The 24,801-nt window shown below is 36.3% G+C and overlaps 1 protein-coding gene across 1 annotated transcript; it reads right to left on the bottom strand.

Annotated features, from left to right (window-relative positions):
- Positions 1–23,995, bottom strand: LOC109718266 (protein FORGETTER 1). Its single transcript, XM_020244415.1, is given in 33 exon segments — positions 1–753; positions 926–1,037; positions 1,206–1,334; positions 2,709–2,811; positions 2,891–2,944; positions 6,534–6,652; positions 6,784–6,861; positions 7,106–7,229; positions 7,316–7,427; positions 7,581–7,701; positions 7,819–7,906; positions 7,996–8,091; positions 8,365–8,471; positions 8,800–8,935; positions 9,013–9,110; positions 9,592–9,685; positions 10,347–10,519; positions 10,828–10,898; positions 11,783–11,914; positions 12,007–12,106; positions 12,739–12,882; positions 13,539–13,667; positions 14,813–14,894; positions 14,986–15,046; positions 17,440–17,572; positions 18,101–18,178; positions 19,463–19,644; positions 20,823–20,899; positions 21,075–21,205; positions 21,542–21,715; positions 22,311–22,376; positions 23,174–23,489; positions 23,491–23,995. Coding segments are annotated over 33 exon segments (3,960 nt in total). The 5' UTR covers positions 23,799–23,995; the 3' UTR covers positions 1–721.

Raw genomic sequence — 24,801 nt, forward strand, 5'->3', positions numbered from 1 at the left:
TTATTCCAATAGACAACAAAATCTGCGGCCGCATTCATGGTGAACACAAGACAGTTTGGTAAGACAATATAAGCGTCAGATTACAAATTCAGCGTCGGAGAATGCAACAAAACACAGAAAAGTGGCGAAGGGTTAAAATAATTAGCAAACAATAAGAGCTCGCTTTGTGGATTTGGCAGTAGGAACAATGCTTCGGATCGGAAACAAAAATTTGATCTAAAATAAAAAGGGAAAAGAAAAAAAATTTGATCTAAAATAAAAAGGAAAAAGAAAACAAAAATAATAACATAAAAAGACGAACTTCTTCGCTTCCTAATCTTTCGCTAAATTAGAATTGAGAAACCAGCTTCTCAAAACCAGAACGCGTGTTTGTTCTGTGATCTGTTTACATATAATAATAATTTACAGCAATACCGAGTCCAAAAATAGAAGCTTAAAGTAAAATTTTAAAAAGAAAAGGAAAAGAAATAAAGAAAAAAAAAGAAGATGCATTTTACACATATAGTGATAATGATATATACTAAGTGATTTACTTTTCCTACTTTGAGCCTTCGTTGCGCATCCGGTTAAAAGAGAAACCTCCTCCAAGTCCTTCGCCGCAAAATCAAATCGGCAGCGCTCGGCGAGAAAAGAAAAAGAAAAAGCCACCGTAAAATTCAAAAACTTAAATATAATGATCAATCGGAAGGCAAAGAAAGAGAATTATCTTTCTTTTGCTTCTTCAATCTTCGATCTCAAGAACACCAGTTAGACCTGCCAAATTAAAGAGGGGGTCAAAAAAAAGTCTCAAAAAGCTTAAATGTCAAAAAAATTCGACAAAATTCGCATGTATTGTAATGACGGCACGGCGTAGGTCAAATTCTGATGCGTTATCCTAAAATCAGTATTCGGTTTTTAAGGACTCAAAAGCAAATGATAAACAAACCTTCCAGCACAGATTCAACTGCACCGTTTGGAATCAGAAGCCCGACTATACGCTGATTATCGTCGGTGGTCTCCAAACGGACGACCCGTATCCGCTTATGAATTTGGCGAGCCTGTCAACATAGTCGAAATGAGCAGAAATGGTTCAGAAATGTATCGAGATTTCAGAGAAGATTGTGGAGGCGTGATACATATTCCCACAAACTGTCCAGACATGGAAGGAAAAGCATCGCTTGGAGAGTAAAACAGGCCGAAGCAAGAGGTGCCGAAAAGTACTGTACCTGCTTGGATAGAGCCTTTTCTATAATTTTCCAAACAGGAAGAATAAGGCCGCCCAAAACATTCACCTCTTGTAATCTCCTCCCGACCGTACAATAACTGCCGACTTTGCATTTAGGCCCATGCATGCACTGAAATAAAAAAAACACATGACATATAGGCAAATATAAAGAAATATTAGCGTAATGGCGAGGAAACAAGAAATTTTAGTGTTATATCACCACTTTTTGTAAGATTTTTATTTTCAGCCGTTGATTTTGAACCATTTCGATCACTAGGTAAATGATATCGAAAAATCGCAAAATTTATTTTCCGGGTACTTCAAATACGCTAGATCAAGTCTAACGGAGTCGATCGTCGATTCGGAAGCTCTATCATCGAAAACGACTTAGAAGCACGGAGGCCTCCGTGCTCCTAATAGCACACAAGACCTATTATATATATATATATATATATATATATATATATAGAGAGAGAGAGAGAGAGAGAGAGAGAGAGCTAGGCTCCTATACTTTCGAAAGCATGGAGCCTCTGTGCTTTCGAAAGTATAGGAGACGTACTCTATATATATATATAAATATTATTGGAAGCTTTTCGAACTCGAACAAAAATTCACGGTAGGTTTTGTTATTGAAAAGTCTATGGAATATATTACATAATGAAAATGCCCATGTAATCTCCACGACGTGGTTCGATATTTAATTCAAGCAAAACGAATATAAGGCCAATGGACTCTCATCGAGAACATACACACAGTAACCAGATTCTTTATTCACACATCTATCATATCAGGTTCCACTTCGAGATTCAACTCTAGTAAACCACTAATACGCTATGTTGATAACAGGATTTAGCTGTTGTTAAGCTGAAGGAAGCTCAATAAGAAGTTTAATTGGTTGTATGTTTTCTTATTTTGATACACAGTTATAGTTCCATCACCACTCTCAGATGTTTTCACTAACTAACGCGGTATTTTACTTCATGTAATATTTTTTTTGTTGTGAAACTTTTTAAGACCTCTTTGTAAATTCTAACAAGAAGTTTCCTGTTTAGAACTTGGCTACGCTATAATATACATTCTCTTCCTAATACCTAATATATTTACTACTATTGCCAGCTTTATTACCTTTTAACTCTGCTATAGTATACTGTTTCATCACACAACAAATCACAGATTTTTTTTTTTTTAACAAGTAATGTATTTTTTTCCAATAAATATAAGGAGAGTGGAGTTGTCAAACAAATCAGGAAACATTTTAGTAACAATCAAGTCGACAAACTTTTGTAATAATTGTTACTTGAGTCATTATGCTGAGTAACGTTGCCACTAAATAATAACTCATATAAACTGATGGTAAACAATGGGCATTTAACAGTGACTTAAGAAAATTAAAAAAAACAAAAAAGAGAACTCTAAAAGAAAAGCTCCTAAGGGTTTTGACAGGTCTGGACGATAGGGTTTATCTGCAATAAAAAAAATTATAAGGTATGAGGTACAACTTTACCTGCTTAGAAGAGACCTCATACTCATCTTGCCAACCTTTGCTGGCTTTCTCAATTGAGGACACCTTTCGATACTTAGTCATGAGCTCAGCTAAAGGCATCTCTCTGGAATAGAGCATAAGAAATAATGATAATTGAAACTGAAATTTATTGATAAGTTAAGCATATTAACCAAATTAAGTACCTTACTGCTTCCCCAATCGCAGGGCGAATTATTTTAAAGACCCCAGCATCTGAACTGTTGAAGCGGGCAGGGAGGAAGAATAATATGAGTATAGGCCCATATTTATCTAACAATTAAATAAATCTATATATAACATATTTAGAGAATTGAAGCCGAAAAAATGAAAGGAACTTAAAATGACTACATATTTTACAATCTATCGTTTGCCTTTACAGTGCATCCATACACAAAATGATAATTAGGTAAATGAAACAGTAGATAAAAATAATTTAATAAAATATGATAACCAGCAAAGTGAACTCATGTTATGAAGTAAAGGTTACGGGCTGTTTGGTTCCACGTAAAACTGTGAAAAAAAGTTTTCGGTGGAAAAAAAAATTCGAAGGAAAATAAATTTTACGTTGTTTAGTGTTTGGTTTGTAAGAAAAGAAAAGTAGTTTTCCATCATAGTTGTTTGGTTGAAAGGAAAATAAAGGAAACGATAAATAGAAAACTATTATATATATTTTCTCCTATTCTATATATTATATATTATTGGTATATAATAATTATCATACTACATATATTATTANTATATATATATATATATATATATAACTAGGCTGGAATACTACCAATAGCACCAAGCTATCGGTAGTATTAGATTTCAGCCCTTGGATGAAGGAATGTACGGTTAGAATGATGTGGGCCCCCTAAGGTTGAGTAAGTTGTTGGTTGAATAGTATAATCTAACAGGTGAAAATAGTCAAAGGGTTAAATTTAACGGTGAAAAAGTCAGTAGCACCAAGCGCTTGGTGCTAACGATAGTATCCCAGCCGAACTCTATATGAACTAGGCTAGAATACTACCAATAGCACCAAGCTATCGGTAGTATTAGATTTCGGCCCTTGGATGAAGGAATGTACGGTTATATACATAATGAAAGAGGAGAGAGGGAGGTCCACGGAGAGGTCCACCGTAGACCTCTCTCATGCGGTCCACGAGGTGGAGTGGACCGCGTGATGCAACTCCCCCAAACGCCAGGTTTTTTCAGGCGGAAGTTTTCGTTTTCCACTCAAGGCAAGCGGAAAATAAAAACATCATTTTCCGTCAAATCTGTAAAAGAATTTTCCAAAAAAAATTTTTACGAGTAACCACACAGAAAATAACTTTTCAACCAAAAAAAAAATTTTCGGGTAGTTTTACAAGAATCCAAGTAGTTTTACAAGAATCCAAACACGCCCTTAGCTTAATTTGTACTAATAACAGGTTTCTGTCAAATGTCATGTAAAACGATAATCTAAGGGAGGAGAGATTATGTTCGTATGACCGTGACTTACCCTTCATAAGCTAAAATAAAGTGTCTGCGACCCATCCACTCCCTTCTAGATTCATAGAATCCATCATGGTTAGAACTTAGTCCATCTTTTTGCCTCTCATCAAGTAGATCTTTTGCAAACTTTAATAGAAAGCAGGAAGAGAAAAGAAAAACATCAAGCTGCAAATTCAGTATTGACGAGTGGATACACTAAAATAAAGATAAAAATAGAGCGAAAAAAATGAAGTGTTCATTTAGGTTTGCATCTCTACCTCCCAGGTAATTCCACGGTCAACGGTAAAAGTAAATAAGACAGTAGACGCACCAGATAGGTCGTCAACATGAACAGTCTGTAATGAATGTTAATGTTAGTAAATAAGGCCGTCGAAGAAAGAGAAAATGAAGGCTAAAATATACTGAAAACCCCCTGGATGTACCCTGATAACTAAAACTTATGAATAACTCTCTATACTTATTATACATATAAAACTTAGCATTTAAAACACTAGTGTAAAAGGTGAAGTGCAATAGCGGCATATTCAGGGGATCATCTGCGTTTAGCCAAAGTCATACGAAATGATTCCCATGGAGTACCTTGGGTTCCTGCTGCATTTCAATAATGTTAGCTGTAATATCTACAATTCCAGAGTCAAATTGCCCTTCACTACGTGCATTATGAACAAGAAGATCAAGTATGCTGGTGAAGAGTTCAAATAACCTGAAATTACATATTCAAGTGTTACTAAGTAGACAAAGACGGAGATAGAAAGTTTTAAGAATTAATCCCAAAAAAAATACAGGCCTATTCTGGATGTCCGGAGGCAAGCCCAAAAGGCGATTAAGAAAGCGACCAACATCATGCATATCTGAATCCACTATGCGGCCAGAAATTCTTCCGCCATCTTTACCATTGCCTGCATAGATCATTATACCGTCAAAAATTAATTAAGTTAAACCTTTTGGAACCAAATGTAGAGTTTGAAGCATGTGTGAGATGACACCAAGTTAAACAATATGACATGAAGAATAAACTATTTTCAAAATATACTTACATAAAATGGTATCCCTGACAATTCCCACTGATACCAACGCTACTTTGGCTGTAGTAATAAATTCTCGAATGCTGGCTGGATTATCAGATGAACATCCAGGAGGAACAACTGGTAAATTATCCTGTTCAAAACCTTTTGTTGAGAATACTGCTTCCCCGCAGAAAATTGTAGAGCATAAAAAAAACAAAAACAAAAATAGAGTCAGAACATAAATAACAGACCTGCTCCATTATTCCCCTATACATCATCACGAGCGCCTTCTTTCCATAGTTGCTATCATAATTAAAAGCACCGAGCAATGGCCCAGCCCTGCACATGTTGAAAACACTAGTTTAGAGTTCACAGAAATCAAGAATTTATATAGTAAACAATAGAAAAATAATGCCAACTAAGCTTACCTTCGATCTCCTTGTGTTAAAGCTCCAAGGGTCTCTAACCTCTTCGCAACAATTGATGCAAATCGCTTTTCACCGCCAAGATTTGTGAAAAGAAGCCTAAACAATGTAGATGGCTAAGACTTCGTTTAATATACTAAATGATGANATATATATATAGAGAGAGAGAGAGAGAGAGAGAGAGAGAAAGAGAACTAGGCTGGAATACTACCAAGAGCACCAAGCTATCGGTAGTATTAGATTTCGGCCCTTGGATGAAAGAATGTACGGTTAGGATGATGTGGGCCTCCTAGGGTTGAGTAAGTTGTTGGTTGAATAGTATAATCTAATAAGTGAAAATAGTCAAAGGATTAAATTTAACGGTGAAAAACTCAGTAGCACCAAGCGCTTGGTGCTAACGATAGTATCCCAGCCGGACTCTATATGAACTAGGCTGGAATACTACCAATAGCACCAAGCTATCGGTAGTATTAGATTTCGGCCCTTGGATGAAGGAATGTACGGTTATATACATAATGAAAGAGGAGAGAGGGAGGTCCACGGAGAGGTCCACCGTGGACCTCTCTCATGCGGTCCACGAGGTGGAGTGGACCGCGTGATGCAACTCCCCCAAACGCTAGGTTTTTTCAAGCAGAAGTTTTCGTTTTCCGCTCGAAGCAAGCGGAAAACAAAAACATCATTTTCCATCAAATCTGTAAAAAGAATTTTCCAAAAAAAAATTTTACAAGTAACCAAACATCAGAAAATAACTTTTCAACCAAAAAAAAATTTTCCGGGTAGTTTTACAAGAATCCAAACACGCCCTTAGCTTAATTTGTACTAATAACAGGTTCTGTCAAATGTCATGTAAAGCGATAATCTAAGGGAGGAGAGATTATGTTCGTATGACCGTGACTTACCCTTCATAAGCTAAAATAAAGTGTCTGCGACCCATCCACTCCCTTCTAGATTCATAGAATCCATCATGGTTAGAACTTAGTCCATCTTTTTGCCTCTCATCAAGTAGATCTTTTGCAAACTTTAATAGAAAGCAGGAAGAGAAAAGAAAAACATCAAGCTGCAAATTCAGTATTGACATGTGGATACACTAAAATAAAGATAAAAATAGAGAGAAAAAAATGAAGTGTTCATTTAGGTTTGCATCTCTACCTCCCAGGTAATTCCACGGTCAACGGTAAAAGTAAATAAGACAGTAGACGCACCAGATAGGTCGTCAACATGAACAGTCTGTAATGAATGTTAATGTTAGTAAATAAGGCCGTCGAAGAAAGAGAAAATGAAGGCTAAAATATACTGAAAACCCCCTGGATGTGCCCTGATAACTAAAACTTATGAATAACTCTCTATACTCATAATACATATAAAACTTAGCATTTAAAACACTAGTGTAAAAGGTGAAGTGCAATAGCGGCATATTCAGGGGATCATCTGCGTTTAGCCAAAGTCATACGAAATGATTCCCATGGAGTACCTTGGGTTCCTGCTGCATTTCAATAATGTTAGCTGTAATATCTACAATTCCAGAGTCAAATTGCCCTTCACTACGTGCATTATGAACGAGAAGATCAAGTATGCTGGTGAAGAGTTCAAATAACCTGAAATTACATATTCAAGTGTTAATATGTAGACAAAGACAGAGATAGAAAGTTTTAAGAATTAATCCCAAAAAAAAAATACAGGCCTATTCTGGATGTCCGGAGGCAAGCCCAAAAGGCGATTAAGAAAGCGACCAACATCATGCATATCTGAATCCACTATGCGGCCAGAAATTCTTCCGCCATCTTTACCATTGCCTGCATAGATCATTATACCGTCAAAAATTAATTAAGTCAAAATTAATTAAGTTAAACCTTTTGGAACCAAATGTAGAGTTTGAAGCATGTGTGAGATGACACCAAGTTAAACAATATGACATGAAGAATAAACTATTTTCAAAATATACTTACATAAAATGGTATCCCTGACGATTCCCACTGATACCAACGCTACTTTGGCTGTGGTAATAAATTCTCGAATGCTGGCTGGATTATCAGATGAACATCCAGGAGGAACAACTGGTAAGTTATCCTGTTCAAAACCTTCTGTTGAGAATACTGCTTCCCCGCAGAAAATTGTAGAGCATAAAAAAAAAAAAAAAAAAAAAAAAAAAAAAAACAAAATAGAGTCAGAACATAAATAACAGACCTGCTCCATTATTCCCCTATACATCATCACGAGCGCCTTCTTTCCATAGTTGCTATCATAATTAAAAGCACCGAGCAATGGCCCAGCCCTGCACATGTTGAAAACACTAGTTTAGAGTTCACAGAAATGAAGAATTTATATAGTAAACAATAGAAAAATAATGCCAACTAAGCTTACCTTCGATCTCCTTGTGTTAAAGCTCCAAGGGTCTCTAACCTCTTCGCAACAATTGATGCAAATCGCTTTTCACCGCCAAGATTTGTGAAAAGAAGCCTAAACAATGTAGATGGCTAAGACTTTGTTTAATATACTAAATGATGAACATCTACTATACTCTATCCAAATTACAGGCTGAAGGAAAAAACTAAATACAAGAAATTAAAGATGAAAAGGTGTCCTATTTGAATAGAAAGGCTATCATGTCTTCCTTCTTTGATATAGGATTACCCAAATATAGTGATTATACCACATATAAAAAACACAAAAAAAAAAAAATCTGAGAAAAGTTATCACCATACAGAGCAAGGCTATCCAGCAAGCACAAACCTATATTGGGGTGCAGAAGCTTGATTAGAACGATGGGTTCTTCCAAACTGCTGAATCGCACGGTCAGCACTCCATGGAAGCTCAAGTGTTATATGGACCCTTCTTCTCTAAATAGACAAAAAGCAATTAAGACTCAGCAAACAGAAACTTACCAAAACAACCACCTTAAAAATATAGAACTTCTCATGTACAGCCGGTATACCGTGTCAGCCTGTACACCATCCGGTGATCAGTCATCCAAGCCATCTCACACTTTGGATCCAACCATTCAGAAAAAACACAACTTTCCAATCAAGAAAAGACTTGCATCTCAGCATGCGGTTGGAATAAAGTATGAGATGGGGCGGAAAGTGGACCATTGGATGGTGCAACCTTTACATGGGTCACCAGGTGCAGGAAATAGTATAATCTAAAAGATCTGAACATTATGAATACCTGGTTTAGTGCGCGTCTATCGGCCTGAAGAGAGACGCCGGCCGATCCAGCTTCAGAGATAATGGCAACAAATTTTTTCCCATCCATAAATAATTGCTTCTCGTGCATGTTTATCATTTCCATTGTTACTTCTTTTCTGCAAAAATAGTGGAAAACTTATCACTATACTCAAGCAATAGAAAGAAAAGTAAACATAAGCAAACCATTTCTCACGTGTTCCTCGCTTGATAAACAACACCTTTTCCACCTGAAGCCCTTATAAGCATACCTCGCCGACCAGTCATTTCTGCAACATTTTCAGGACCTCCTAGCTGCACATATTAAAATTTGGAAAAATAATCTGATAAAACAGGTAACTTGATAGTTCAAAAAACCAAGTCAACAAGAACACATCTAGAGGGGAAGAGATTTCTAAAAATAGAGCCCGGCCAAATTATGTACTATCATGTTACCCTAAAAATCTGAAATTCCATATAGGCCCTTCGAAAATTTAGTTATTCCCAAAGTTCATCATGACTTCAAGAAGCACAGCAACATGACATTCAGAAAATATAGAGGAAAAAAAAAATTGTGAAGTATCGTGATATCTAGTAGCTCTTTTATTCCAATGTCAAAATATAAATAAATAAATTTAAACAGGAAAAAGAGAGGATATCTTAATTTTCTAAAAGGACCTAAATTCAGAGTTCAATATTTGAACTCCACTAGTGGAGAGGTTAGCAGTAAATGCTCATTTACAGTGTAAGCCATAATATAGACTAGAAGTACAGAACTGTCTGATTGGAGTACTACCTGATCTATTATATCATCCAGAGGATTGTTTGGGAGATCCAAAGACCGAATTATTTCCAAAATCTTCGATTTCCTTTCCTGTGCAGCTTCATACCTGATAATTGAACATAGTTGAAATCAAATTGTGGTACAGGGACTAGTCAAGTAGACCACCGGCTATTTAGTAATGGGTTAAATTCACAAAAACCCACCAATTTTGGCCTAACCGCACTTAGACCCACTAACTTTTATTTGGTACAGACTTCAGACAAAATCTACTTTGTTCTATAATTGCAATTTGGTCCACAAAGGTGACTTCCTGCAGCAAAACTAAATTAATCTATGCAGGTACATTTCCTTTGCTGCAAAATGCCAAACTTGGGGATAAAATTTGAGTCAATAATTCATTAGATAATTGGTTAGTTTGGTTAGTTTTCCCACTAAATTAAACTATACGGGCAAGATTGGAAACCAAAACCAGCGGGGCAAATTGCAATTCGGGAAAGGCTATTTGTGTTTAATGATTTTAACATTTTAATAATTAGTAATACATGGAGACCCCCTCAACTACGGGCCATTTTGAAAAGCTAGTTATGTTTAGTGAGCTGTGAAATTTCACAGAATCATTTAGTTTAGCAAAATCCCATGATCGAAATAACTAAAAGAATTGAAATTTGAGTGGATGTCAAACAAAAAGAATGTAAGTTCAAGGAACCTATTTGAAATGGTCTATAGTTGAGGGGTCTCCATGCATTTTTACCTTACGAGTAACATACCTCTTCAGAAGGTCAGCTAGATAGGTATCCATCTTCTTAGAATATTCATCTGTTTGCTCCTTGCAAGAGTAGCATGACCAATCATCTGGCATCACATCAGTCCAAGGAGGCACCAAACAAGCAGGGTGGACCAGCCGACCACAACAGGAACAGCAAAGCAACAGTTTCCTCTCCTAATACGTGGACACACATACCAGAAATTAAAGAAAAAGATAATTTCAAGAAAAACTATCTATTTACCTTTATATATCTGAAAAATCTAAATTTCACACAAGCCTCTCTTTGAATGTTATTTTTTATTAAAAAAGTAAGCTTTCTTGCAGCTATTGAATGACAGAACAACTGAAGATAAGTGTACTCCATAAGAAACTGAACTTTGAAGAGGCAGATATGAATATTCTGATTTTGCTGAGGTATATACATACATAGATAAATAGGGATATCTATGCAGAAAGATTAATTTGTTGAAATTATAAATCACCTCTTCACTGTTGCATGATTCACAGATTTGGAACTCCTCATCCGATTCCGTTGATTCTTTATCAGAGTCAGCTGCAATGATCAACACAGATTTACCAGAAAGTATGTTAATCATCACAAGCCTGATTACACCTTCCTAGATTGTAAAGTACAGTGTGAAGCTAAAATCATTGTTTAAGTGGTGGTGCACAACATAGATACCAATGACATTTAACGCCATTGTAGTATCCAAAATATTATGAAACTTGACAAGCTTAAACCCAACAACCTCACAACTCTTTCTAGCCATAAACAGAATGCTTAGTGACTTCTAGGATCCCCTTAACATTCTCATATTCAACCCTATTCTCTAATCGGTTGAAACACAACCTAAAGTCATCTTCTTCAACAAATATGTGTTAATTTCCATATATATGATTGTATGCCTTCTTTCTCAATACATCCTATAAAAAAATGTGCAAGGACAGACAAGGAAAGATACCTTTAGGCAACTAATGCAATTCTCCATTGTAACAATCAACAGATTTAATGTAAGCATGATTACTGTTTCTTTTCTAACATTGCTTACGATGTATATTCCTAACAGCGAGCCTCTAAAAAAGATTCTCAGGGAAAGAAAAGAGGTGCATATTAAGTTTTGACTCTTTTTTCCTTTTTTTTTTTTGGGTGCAGTTCTAGTATTATGATGAACATTACGAAATCAAGCAGATAAAAAAATTGATAGGCTCAAGTTTGAATAGAGACAATGTTGACTAATAGTACTGCTATCAACTAACTTGCCCAAACCTATGCAGCTGTTATTTTCACCAATCTTGACACTTGAGGGGAATAAGTAGAAAGTATTATCTAAAATACCATAATTGAGAACTAGAAAACTTGTGATGCAACACAATCATATCATGTATATCGCAGAATCCATGCTCAACAACTATATCAAACAGACGCAGAGAACTTACACAGAGATTCGTCGTAACTTTCGCCATCACTTGCAGCTTGCCATTTTGCAACTTTCCTCGTCCTCCCTCTAAATGATACGCCGGGTGTAGCAGAATGCCTCTTACGTTGGAGCTCCTTCACACTCTCTTCATCTATAACATAGCAAGAATAGAAATTGTTAAAATATCCCACTGGCCACTGCAATTCAAAAAATAAGGGACCAACAAACAGGCTCAATACACACCACGTGAATTGTCTGGTTTTGGTGGCAGAGGATAATTGTCTTCCACCAGCTTAAGAAGAAGCTCTCGAGGACCAGAGACAAAGTCATCTAACTCAAGACCCTGATTCAGAATATGTCCAGTAAGAAGAAACAGGAATTCGAAAAAAGAAAACAACAGTCGGCAACCATCCTGCACCCAGCAACCACAGGTCCACAACAGACCTATGCACTGCCAAGTTATCAGCCCTCCACTCACTGTCATAGATTCAAGGCAACCATCCAACCACACACACGTGCGCGCGCCCAGACACAAAAACAACTAAGAAAAATGCTGTGACTCGCTGGTAGAGGGAATTGGAGTTTTGATGGACGGCAGATCACCAGGCAATACATTGGAGATATGGTGTGCAGACAATAATTTCTCCAATCAAGCATTGCACTAAACAAAGGATTTTTTGCATATATGCCCTTGTAACTATGCAAAATTGCACATATACCCCAAAAAGTTAGTATTTGTGAGCATCCCTCTGAAAACCTTTACAAGCATCCCCAGCCGGGGATATAGAAAGGGTTTTGCGTATGGACCATTGGTAAGTGTATGAATGTAAATAAATACGAGTGTCAAGGGCGCACACACAAAACCAAATAATAAGAGGTCTTTGCACAATTTAGCCTATTTTCAGTGCTATATGTGCAAAAAGAAACCAAAAAGCATAACGTAATAGTGTGTGGCTAATTAGAAAAGAAACGCACGTATTTAGCAACAGCCTCCTCAGTTCGAGCCTCTCCGGTGCTCTGAAGACCTATCACCACACATTTATTTTCTGCCAGTGCCTGCTTCGCCAGCCTCACCGTAGCAGGTACTTTAGCTGACATACACATGTGCCTGAAAAAACGCTGCAAATACAATGTGTTAAAATTTCTTTTTAAATATATATAATGTGTTTTAAGCAAGGGAGTTCTTGCGATTCACTGGGTGGCGGGGATTAAAGGAGTGATGGAATTGAGGGTTAAAAGTCTGGCACTTCACAGCAAACATGGTGGACAAGGTCCAGGCCACAAATTCACCAAAAACATGCCCCTCATAACAAGTGCCCATTACGCCTAGCTTCTGGAACAAGTTCTCCACTTCAAAGAACAATCCAAGCAATTGGACTTATTTTATTAAAAAAAGGAATTGCAGCTTTTGTTGTGCTCAAAAGCTGAACAAGCTGAGCATCAAAAAGCAAAAACTCCCATCCAATGATTCACTTTTTTGTGTTATAGGAAGCTGTTGGGGAATATTGATGAAAAACTATTGCTCCTTATTATAAGTTATAACAGCTCTAAAACAGTACTGCTGCAAAAGCTCCAACCAGGAAAAACAGCCCCTAAAGGCCATTCAATTTGCACTGAAAATGATATTTATCATATCAAAAGAAGACTAAGACATGGATGTAGTCTTCGAGAAGATTAAATGCAAATAGTAATAGATTATAAATGCACAGAGAAGCACATGTATGAGTTCTGACCTAAATTAATATTTGCTAATGAGAGGAAATTTTAATATATACCTGATGGCTCGCCCAGTACAACCGCCAAACCTGACTTAAATTTGGCTTATCATCCGGAAGAAATGCACTTGCCGATAACAATTCAACCCGTAACTCGGCCCAGAATTCAGCTGCTTTTTTATACATACCCTGTATTGCAACATTACTTGTACTGAATTCTAACAGCAGCAGCATGAAAAATTACATGTCAAAAGAACAGCAACAGACAGAAGATAGACTCGAGTTTCCTCATAAGTTGACTCTAGTGTTCATTTCTAGTCAAGTACAAGTAGTTTGCTTCTTCCATGTAACCATACAAAGAATAAATATTATCAGAGTTTGACTTACAATATCTACACATAATTGTCACCACATTCATTTAATTCCGTGTAACCATACAAAGGAGAAATATTATCAGAGTTTGACTTAAAATATCTACACATAATTGTCACCACATTCATTTAACTCTCTGAAATTAAGAGTCAATAATTTAGAAAAAGAATCTCTTTCTCAAAATTAAGCCTCAATTCATCAAATTTAATCATTCAAATACATGAGATATGCTTGCAGCTTCTAAAATATCTACTCGTCACAAGAAATTAACTTCATCTTTTTTATTTTTTTAGTTTATTGGGATTTATTGAAATTGAAGGCTAAAAAAAATGAGACAATGAAAATTTTACCAAATTTTAACCAAATAAGTATCAATTCATCAAACTCAATCCTTTGAATGCATGAATACTAGATTAAAAATCTCAGAAAGAAATTCCAAATTGTCTTCCTTGAAAAAATTGATAAAGATGAACCAAATTATGAAATGTCAAAAAAATTGAATATATGTGATAGAAAAGAATTAGCCAAGCAAATTTCTGAAAAAAGAAAAAAAAAAAATCTAGAATCACAATCTCAAATCATATATCTGCACAGCTCGATAGCAAATCTAGTGACTGATTCACCCAACAAAACAATATGATACTTTCACTATGCTTGACTGATTCACCCAACAAAACAATAAGATACTTTCACTATGCCATTAATTTGTAGGCTTAGTAGTTACAGCGATCTCCTTCATAAAGAGACACAACTATCAAATGGATCACACAAATAAAATTCAGGCAAATCAGCTTTTCCACAGTCAGTGCAACAAGCAATTATCAAGTTGAGTAAACTAGAACAGAGTATTAGAAAACTCTAATACATGGCAAATACAGGGGAGGAAAAGAAAATTAATTAAATTTCTTTCAGAGATTTCCCAAATAGAAATAAATAGATGCATGAAAAGAAGTTCCCTTTACCATCATCTTTTCCTCCAGTGGAGCTTCAACCACTTCAAATTCAGCACCTTTATAACTTAGTGTACGGCACACATACATACCCCTAAACAAAGGTCAATAGCTAAAATTATAAGCTTATAGATTCAAATTGCAATAAAAATCTTCAGATAGTTTTAAAAAAAAAGAAATCTGACCTTGCCTTCATGTCCATTGCAACAAGTTCCAGCGCTCCTACACCACCTTTATCAAGAGCCCCTGCAACAAGTAGTATTTCCATAGAAAAGAAAGAAATCACACTCTATCCTGGGAACTACAAACCCATTCTTCAAAGTAAGCATGTAGAGTTACAACAAAAAACATACAGCAAGTATTTATAATGAATTTCAATAATAATTACGTTGGTATGATGGACAAAGTTAATCCTGTTCCTCGAGAGCAATATTTGACACTCATGCAAGGCACAATTTACTTCTTCAGTTCACACCTACCTTTGCGTTATTCCAGATATTATGCGTAGACTTCAATATATTGTGCTACAAAAGTATTTTGAAGACTGAACTACATGAAAGCTTGCCATAAATAACTATTGAAGAATAATGCCCCCAATTAAATCATAGGTATTGCAATTAAAGCAACAATAGGAAGGAATATCCATATTCAATTCCTAAAGAGTGGGAACCACCACATCACTAGATTTAAGTTGACAATAACAAGTGGTTTTCTGATTGACTTTCAATGAAAACTGACAATATAAACTACAGAGGAAAGGTTTTTCAAGTAGCATTCAAAAGTTCATCCAATTGGCTAAACAGGAAAAAAATTGCAGGAAAAAAGATTGGAATTTCTTCATTTAAAGGTATCACTGGCTTAGCATACACCCACTGCTTGCCATTGTCAAAAATCAAAATGAAATAAAAGCTGACATGCAGAGTAAATCATTCACTATAACAAAAGTTTTGAACTAATAAGTAAAATAGTTATTATGGTTATATATTAGAGCATTGAACTCAAAGGTGCAAACACATTGTAACATAATTCTAGAAAAGCAATTAGAATAGCATGCATTGCATTGCGTTTTTTCTAGCAGTTGCCTGATTTTAAGACACCTAATTTATGATTAAAGGAGATCAACATGGGGAGCTCTGATCACAAAAGCTATTAAGTAAAGAGGAGCAGCCCAAAGAAAAGAATCAGCTCTCGTCTACTTTAGTCTGGCCATGCTTTTTAAACATGAACCTTATAAAAGTCAACCAACTGAACAAGATAGGAAAAAGAAAATGATTTGTCAATGACTCGATATAAAAGCATACACCTGAAGATCTAGCTGAAGAGAAGAATTACGATACCAAAAATAACCTAGTGCTATTGGACCAATATGTATCACTTTTATAATTTCACATTCAAGCTTCTTTATGAACTCGAATCCAAATTAAGAGTCTATGATACAAGACGAATTCAAGAGAATCATGATAATCGTATTAATGAACCTAATTACATAAATTCCCAAATTGTACGTAAATCATTGTATATGTAAGCTTGTCAATATGGCAGCCACTAATTTTACATGTCTACTAAAGGAGGTTTAATGATGATAATAAGTGGATTTCCGGCTCCCTATGAACATTAGACAGGTAAGAAATAAGGTCTTGTTTGGTGTTGCTATCGTTTTTCTTTTTTTTTTCTGGAGTCAAATTCTACAAGATAGAGTATGCCGGCGGGTGATGAAGTGCTTGAAATCTATATATTAATGAAGTTCGTTTGGCAACAAAAAGCAAAAGCTTAGTAGTGATATCTTTTGCAGCTTTGTTTTTGTTTGATGAAGATGCCTTTTGGCATCCAGCTAGGTTGCATTGCAAGCAACCCAACTATGACAAGATTTACTTGAACATCCAACCACAGAATTTTTGTTTAAATTCGTCGGGAAAAACAGGAACAACGATACCAAACAAGGCCGAAGAATACAACTTGTTTTATGAAAAACAAGCATTAAGAAAAGCAGAAACAGAGATGTTACATGAAAGACAAATTAACACATCTTTCATACTCTTGATGCCTCCACGTGGCGATTTCCTTTTAATTTTACACCAGAAAATTGATCTGTGACCTTAACAAAACACTCTCCTCAATACACCACCAGTCATCACTAACATGAATACTGCAGATGCCAAGTTCTCAAACATAACACAAATCCAAATTATTACAAGCAACTTTCTTCCGCTAAATCAAATTTTAAATTAATTAGAAATGATAAGTTAAGGCTGGTAAAAAAATTTCTATATTTGGCCAGTTTGACTTTTATAGCTACATGGAATTAGCATGGCTCAAGACATTCTCCAGAGCTGGTCGACAACATTACAAACTTCTTTAGAGGTGGAATCTTCTTCAAGTAATTTATTCTTCGAGTATTTGAGAGAACTTCACTATAAGAGGGAATGACTAGAAAGGCAACGACGGAAGAAGATCTATTAATTTGCAAACCTTTTTGTAATTCTATAGGAGAATGCAATGACTCTCTGGAGAGAAATAAATGGGGATTTCAGGAAAAGCAGAATTCACATTATCCAAAATATTTATTATATGTTCAAAGTTTTTAACATCTTTTGCAAAACTCAGTTAGATCAGGACAAGAGGTGAGGTTAAAAGCAAACCTAGAAACTCAATAAATGAAGAAAAGGATGTTCCATCTCCCCAAAGTCCAAGCCGGACCATGTAACCCATATTTCGTGGCTCAGATGCACCGGTCGCAGAGCAATAAACAACTCGAGCCTCAGGAAGTCGCCTCTGTATTTATTTTGTAAGTTTAGCTATGCAACATATACAAACACAACAAAAACTCGGATAAAATGTATATCTAGTCCATGTAGGCATGTATTATCTCAATTTTAGGACTCAGACCCTGAACTTTTTGCTTAAACATTTTTGTCTCACTTCATCCTTAATAATTAAAAGGAAAATAAACAGTTTTCCTGTAAAATGATCATATTACCCCTTGTATAAAATGACTTGTTTCCCTCATGTAAAACAACTTGTATCAGTCTCTCAAAATAGGGCAAAGAAGGTCATTTTGTAGAAAAGAGCCAGAAAAAGTCGCATGTTCTTTCAGCAGTTGGATGGAATTACTGTATACGAGAAAGTTGAGAGACAGATATGCTGAAGTGAAAAGATACAGGGATTAAGTTGAATATTGGGACAGTAAAGTGATTATCAATACATTTTATCCTGTATAGAAATTTATTTAGACAAGCAAATCTAAATTTCATAAGCCTATGTACAATTTACAGATCTCAAATCTCAGTGGGACACAGCTACCTGGAGATCAAGAACAGCCTCGCCTGTACGAGTAGGTTGCCCTCCTGCCTCAGGAATCAAGTTTTTGGCCTTGTGGCACTGCATAAAGTTTATCAGATGGAAACAGTAAAAATCTTTAACAGGGAGACAAAAAAAATCAGAAGGGACTTTTGCATCTGTAGTCCTGCAAAATCATCCATTGACAAATATACCTCTATAAAATCCAAATTTTAATGTCTACCCAAAGGTGCAGTTTCTTAGAAAGTACCCTTACTTTAAGTCCAAAAGTGATCAAAATCATGGGGCAAAGTTGGTTTTATATCATGAAATATTATGTAGAGAGGAACATTTCAGTTTATATAATACATAAGAAATTGTGCTTTTGAAGAGCATAGTGGAAAACTCACTACAGATGCAAATACATTTTTTTATTGGAATTTGTGATATATGTAAAATATCCAAGTAAAAATAACAAGAAAGAAAGAAAGAATCCTCAAGTAATAGAGCCGTCTGAAACAGAGAAAAGGGTAGAAGCGTATAGACCTCACAAAATGGTTTGGCTGCCTCAAATCCTAGAATTCAATAGAATAATTTAGTTTGCCCAAATCCATCGTTTGGGATCATTAAGTAATGAGATTTCAATTGACACAGAGTTTGTCATAATACAAATGACTTCTATCTAATTCCCATGATTTGAGGTCAAATTTGGCAAGAATGCATTTGCTATCAGTGATACTTTATCAAGATGCCCAAATTGCACCTTCTTAAAATAGTTCTATTATCCTTCTTGCTATATAACTAAGGATAGATAGGTAAAATGTAAACACTGACATAATTTGCTAGTTTCACCCAAGAACAAAACGGAATGGAGTTCAGTTGAACTGTAATTTATTCCAAACAAACGATTTCATTTCTAGATGAATAAAAATAAATTCTTCACATCTGAATTCTATTGAATTCTATTTAGCTTTGGATCCAAATGGAGTGTATCTGAGACATAAGAAATTTCTTATTTTGAGATAGACACCTGAACTATAAAAGTTAAAATTTTTCTACCCAATCTTGCAGGTTAAAATTTTTCTACCAAACCTTGCAGTATATTTGAATTAACTACCACTCTGTCAAAACTCTTAATTTTTAAATGGAATAGTTCTTTAACCGAATGTAAGATTATGTCAAGTGAAGGAATATTCTATAACTTTTCCAAACGGAAACTGTTAAGGCTAAGTCGAACTAGACAGAATTTTCTGAGATCAAAATAACAAACAGTTAGGACTTAGGTAGTAAATGAAAATTATAAATGTTCAAGTAGCCATTTCAAAAACGCTATAGTTCAGGTAATTTTTTTACATTTTAGCCACAAAATAAAAACATGTAGGTTACCTCATCAAAAACTATAAGACCATCGAAATCCTGACCACACCACTGCACCAACTGCTGCAAACGAGAACGGCCTTTCTCAGATGATGCTATCAGGCTACTGTATGTTGAAAAGACTACTCCATGTTTGATTCCAACAGCCTTAGAGTCAAGCTTAGAGTACGGAAGCTTATTTAGAGCATGCACTACAGAAGAATTAGTACTGATATAATGAGTCAAGTATCCAAAATATATTAATCCCGACAAGTTCCATACGGAATACTAAACAGAAAGTTAAGCGGGTGATAGCAAAAGACCTTTAATCGCTATCTCACAAAATAATAAAATGAACCTCATAAACTTACAAATAAACATAGCAACGTGTATAGATATATCAGTGCACTAAGATTGGAATTGCTCTACAAGTTCAAAGGCAACATCAGCATCCAAATTTTTACCAAAATTATGAAGAGACTAAGGCACAGAACAAACTTGAGAAGATTTCAAGAAGAAATGCATTTCATTGCCCAAGTAGCAAACCAATGTCAATTACCCAAAAATTGCCGAGGAATATCTAAACCGTAGAAAATCAAGGAAATGAGGGGATCACCATGAAATAGGAGTATAGAACACAAGTACAAAGTTGCCAACACTATTGCTATTTAGGTTTGTAAACCTAGGAAAAAGTTTCTCTAGATACGTAATAGTCGAAAACCTAGATCACTAGGTTCAACTTGTCTCCTCCATCTACTGAATGTCATATAAGCTAAGCCAATCTTATGTTACATGTTCTTAAATGCCTAAACATATAATTTAATATATAGTGTAGCATTACCACACATGCACTAGATCATCTACTGCAAAAAAGTAGTATCAGCTTCGACAGTTCTTATTGAATAAGGCAGTATAATTCAGAAGCTTACATTAGTCGACGCTAGACTTTGAAATACAAGAAAATTTTTACAGTATAATCCTGAAAATTTAAGTCCTTCGTTTCCTTTGTTATTTACTAAGATGGGAATTCTCAATCTTACATCCTACTTATCATATAAGAAGATTTGTAAATATGTGTGAGTGTACATATCATGCAGAGGAATCTCTTAATGCAACTTAAACAAATACATATCATGGTGCTTCTACGGTTGATATCATAACAAGTTAAGAAAGAGGCATAAGAACTAACATAGTAGTCAAATAAGAAATAACATAAAACTCAAACACTGTCAGTGACAGGAACAGGATGATTTCAATATAACACATTGTAGCAAAGAAAAAGGACTAGGTAAAGTTTCAATAGCAGATTACACGAACTTTGCTATAAGTTACTAAGGTTCGATGGTTTAACTATATGAATTATTCATCAGGAACATGTTTAACCTATTACCTTCAACACATGTCGCACCAACATCATCCAAATCTCTACGCGCATCAAATTTTAAATCTGAACCAACAGAAATCCACCTGCAAAATGCCACTATTAGTAGTGTCAAACAGCGGGAAAATAACGAACTCAGCATCAGAAATATATATAATGAAAGAAAGGAAAGTTTTCAAACAGACAGTGAAAGGGGAAAAAAAAATGTAAACCACCATCAGACTGAAAAAGTTAAGCATAATGAGTTTGCAAAATACTTACAATACTTTTTTTCTCCCATGCTGCCAGTTTTCCCATATCAATCCAGCAATAGTTCTACCTTTACCAACACCAGCGCCATCACCAATGAAAAAACCTGCTCTTGCACCACTTGGGAGATGGTGAAGGTGCCTCTACAATAGACAGAAAAATAGTATTACTAATATATCATGATAGAAAAACTTTAAATTTCCATTTATGCCCTGTTTGGCCTGTCTGAAGCTTTTGCAAAACTGTTGTCTGGAAAATCTGCTCAAAGAAAATTGTTAACAGTTTTCTCATTAATATTCTTAATGCAGCTTCCCCCTGCAATAAAAGTTGCTAGTACCTTTGCAGTTTAAAAGTTAATTTAGATCTCCCTTAGCAACAAAAGTTTTGTTCGCAAACACATGGATATTGATTTTCAAATGAAAGAAACTATTCGAGAAGTCGGGCCAAACAAACATTTAAAATAGTAAGAGCACACTAACCTGACAAGCATAGACTAGTGTTTCGATCTGCAAGCAGGACAAAGCCTTTGTATCCTCCAGTTCATCCAGTATTTTCAGATCATAAGTTGGTTCTGGTGGCTGAACAGCTGACAAGGAAGATGTTTCCACAACAGGATCTGGATGGGGTTGACCAAAGGAAAGCTTGGGAGGCCGCTGCAAACCAAATACACAAGTATGGCATAGTCATTCCTGACATCACCAAATGTTCTAGGAAGAAGAATAAAGGCAACCCTATTACATGGAAATAAGGATGTGAAAAGCATATATTTTCATTTTTCAATGTATATAGATATGAAAGGATACATTACATTAAAAGGTTAGTGAACTTGTTGCAAATTTATATACAAATCACCAAAACAAAAATGTATTTAGTTGTTGCTTCAGTCAAGCCACTAGGTCAAACTCCATTTAATTCCTAATGGAGGGGCAGTGTGATAGACAATCAGTTGCTATATGATCTTCACGAAGCAATGTGCCAATGACATGGCGACCGAATCAGCTACCACATCAGTTCTTGAAGATGATGTGGTAATTCTTCCATATAGTTGACACGTGATGATGTGGTAACAGAATCGGTCATTACACCATTCACCCATAAAAGAAGCTAAGTTTGACAGAGTGGCTTCATTAAAATATAAATCGAATTCCGTGTGTCAATGCAACAAATTGAAGTGAGGTCACCTATGTGAAGTTTCACTACAAGCTCAGTAATTTACATTGTGCAAGACACCCAAACATGGCGACTTACATAATCAGTGAAGGTCTCTCCAACAGGACCGCCTTCATCTTCTTCCCGCTCCACGTCAATTGCCACCTAATTCACATCAACAGCAAAGGAGCAGAAAAAATATATTTCAGGTCACAGCAATTAATTAAACAGCAGAAACAAAGCAAGTGAAAGAATCTTGAACATATTGAGAAAGCCCTTGTGTCTTGATGTTAACTAAGCATTTGTTAATCACCGTAACAGAACCATTCAGGAGCAAGAATAAGCATGAGATAATAAGCCAGCCGATTATTAATACTCAGTGGAAAGGATGGTCAAAGATATACAAAGTTAAAGCAAAACAGGACAATGATAAGATGTCTTAAACAAGGTCCACGAAAATGAGTCTTTTTTCAACGAAATTCTAATTGAAGGACCCCCATGCAACTACAATGACTGGTAACAAATTCATAAAACTAATCCACAACAAAGAGATGTATAGATAGATGTTAATATAAAGAAAGATTATGCAATTTAACGAATTAGGGTTAAACTGGCTCGAAACAGTGTAGAGAACGCATCTACCATATGCAAGAGATATTCTAAGTTAAAGCAAAACAGGATAGTGATAGGATGTCTTAAACTTATCCACTTTATTATGCTGTACGCTGGAACAAGCTAAATACAAGAAAATGAGTGTTATTTCAACAAAATTCTGATCAAAGAAACTCCATGCAACAATAATGATTGGTTACAAATTCATCAAACTGATCATGTTGCAATATAGAGATATACAGTAATTAATATAAAGAACGATAACAACTTCAGAAAATTAGGGTTACAAATTGGCCTGAAACGGCAAAAAGTCCTCATTCATCAGATGTAAGAGATTGACGAGTCCGCACCTCATTGATCTCCTCTGGTGGCTCAATCAGCGGGAGCGGCGGCATCCCAGGGAGCGGCGGCATTCCCGGAAGCGGTGGCATCCCAGGGGATGGAGAAGCAGCGCCGGGGGCGGTGGGGGCGGACGATCCAGCGCCCGCGGAGGCGAAGTAGTTGTGGAGCTTGGTGAAGTCGACGGCGAGGTCGACGCGGCACTGGGGGCAGGTGAATCGGGTGAGGCCGTGGGGCACGTTGAGGATCGCCCTGCACCGGGCGCAGGGGAGCTGGATCTTGGTCGGATCGATCCCCTGCGCCCTCGGGCCGCAGCGCCGCCTCGCCCGGGTCCTCCGCCGACAGCCTCAGCAGCGTCGCGTTCAGGTCGGGCTCCGCCGCCGCCGCCGCCGCGTCCCGCGGCGGCGGAGGGGGCTTGTACATGAGCTCGGGGGGGAGCATCTGGGGGAGCTGGCACTTAGGGCATATGAACTCGGTCATCCCCGGCGCCACGGCGAGGATCCCGTGGCACCCCGCGCACCGCACCTTGCACCCCCCCTGCGGCGGCGCCGGTTGCGCCGGCCCCACCGTCGCCGGAGTCGGCGGCGCCGCCGGCAGAGGCGGCGCCGGTTGTTGGGGGTCCGAGGGTTGCCCCATCCCTCTCTCTCTCTCTCTCTCGATCTCTTCTTTCTCTTCGCTCTCTCTCTCTCTCTCTCTCTCTCAATGGCGAATTCGATCGGGGAAGAGAGTTGAGAGAGAGAGAGAGAGGGGGGGAGAGGTGAAATGGAAGTGAGTGAGAGAAAGAGAGATGGGGAATTGAATCGAGGGTTTGGTCTGGTTTGGTTTGGGTTTTTTTTTTTTCTCTTTTTTCGATTTCGTTTTCTCTTATTAGGGTTTTTTTTTCTAATTATTTTTTTTTTATATATTTTGTTTCGTTCGGAGCGGGACGGAGGGGTTCGGGGGGAAAATTAAGGCGAATTAATAGCACGAATTTTCTCACGGTGGAAGTCACGTGACACCAAGCATTTCTTTAGGTGGGTTAATTTCATATAGGTCCCTATAAATATAGTAAATTATAAGTATATCTCTACAAACTTTAACTTTTATATATTATTTATGCAAATTTTAAATATTTTTAAATAAGGGCAATTACTTATATACTCCTGAAAAGATCCCCACTTTCTGATTTATCCCTCTTAGAAGGCTAATATTGAAAAGACCTTTTTTACGTTTTAACCTATTTCAAATATACCCTTAGAACTCTGTTATCTGTATAAAATTATTATTTTGTCCTTTCAAATATACTCTTCCACCATCACCGACTTTTCTTATTTGCCCTTAAGTCCGGAGCACAAAAAGTATTTTGACTTTTGGTCTTTTCAAATATATCCCTCTATCTTCATCAACATTTCTTATTTACCCTTAAGTTAAGAGCAAAATTGGCATTTTATTTTATTTTTTTTAACTATGGTAGATATTTAACTCACGTTTAATCCAAATTAACTTAACAGATGGTAACTGTATGAGTATTTTGGAATAACGAATAAATATATAAGAGGTATATTGAAAAGAAAAAAAAATAGGGGCAATGAGATATTTTCAAAAATTTGAGGGATATATAGGTAATTATTCCTTTTAAATATATATTTCTAGTTTGTTA

This window comes from Ananas comosus, linkage group 12 (genome assembly GCF_001540865.1).
Source record: "Ananas comosus cultivar F153 linkage group 12, ASM154086v1, whole genome shotgun sequence".
Lineage (NCBI taxonomy): Eukaryota > Viridiplantae > Streptophyta > Magnoliopsida > Poales > Bromeliaceae > Ananas > Ananas comosus.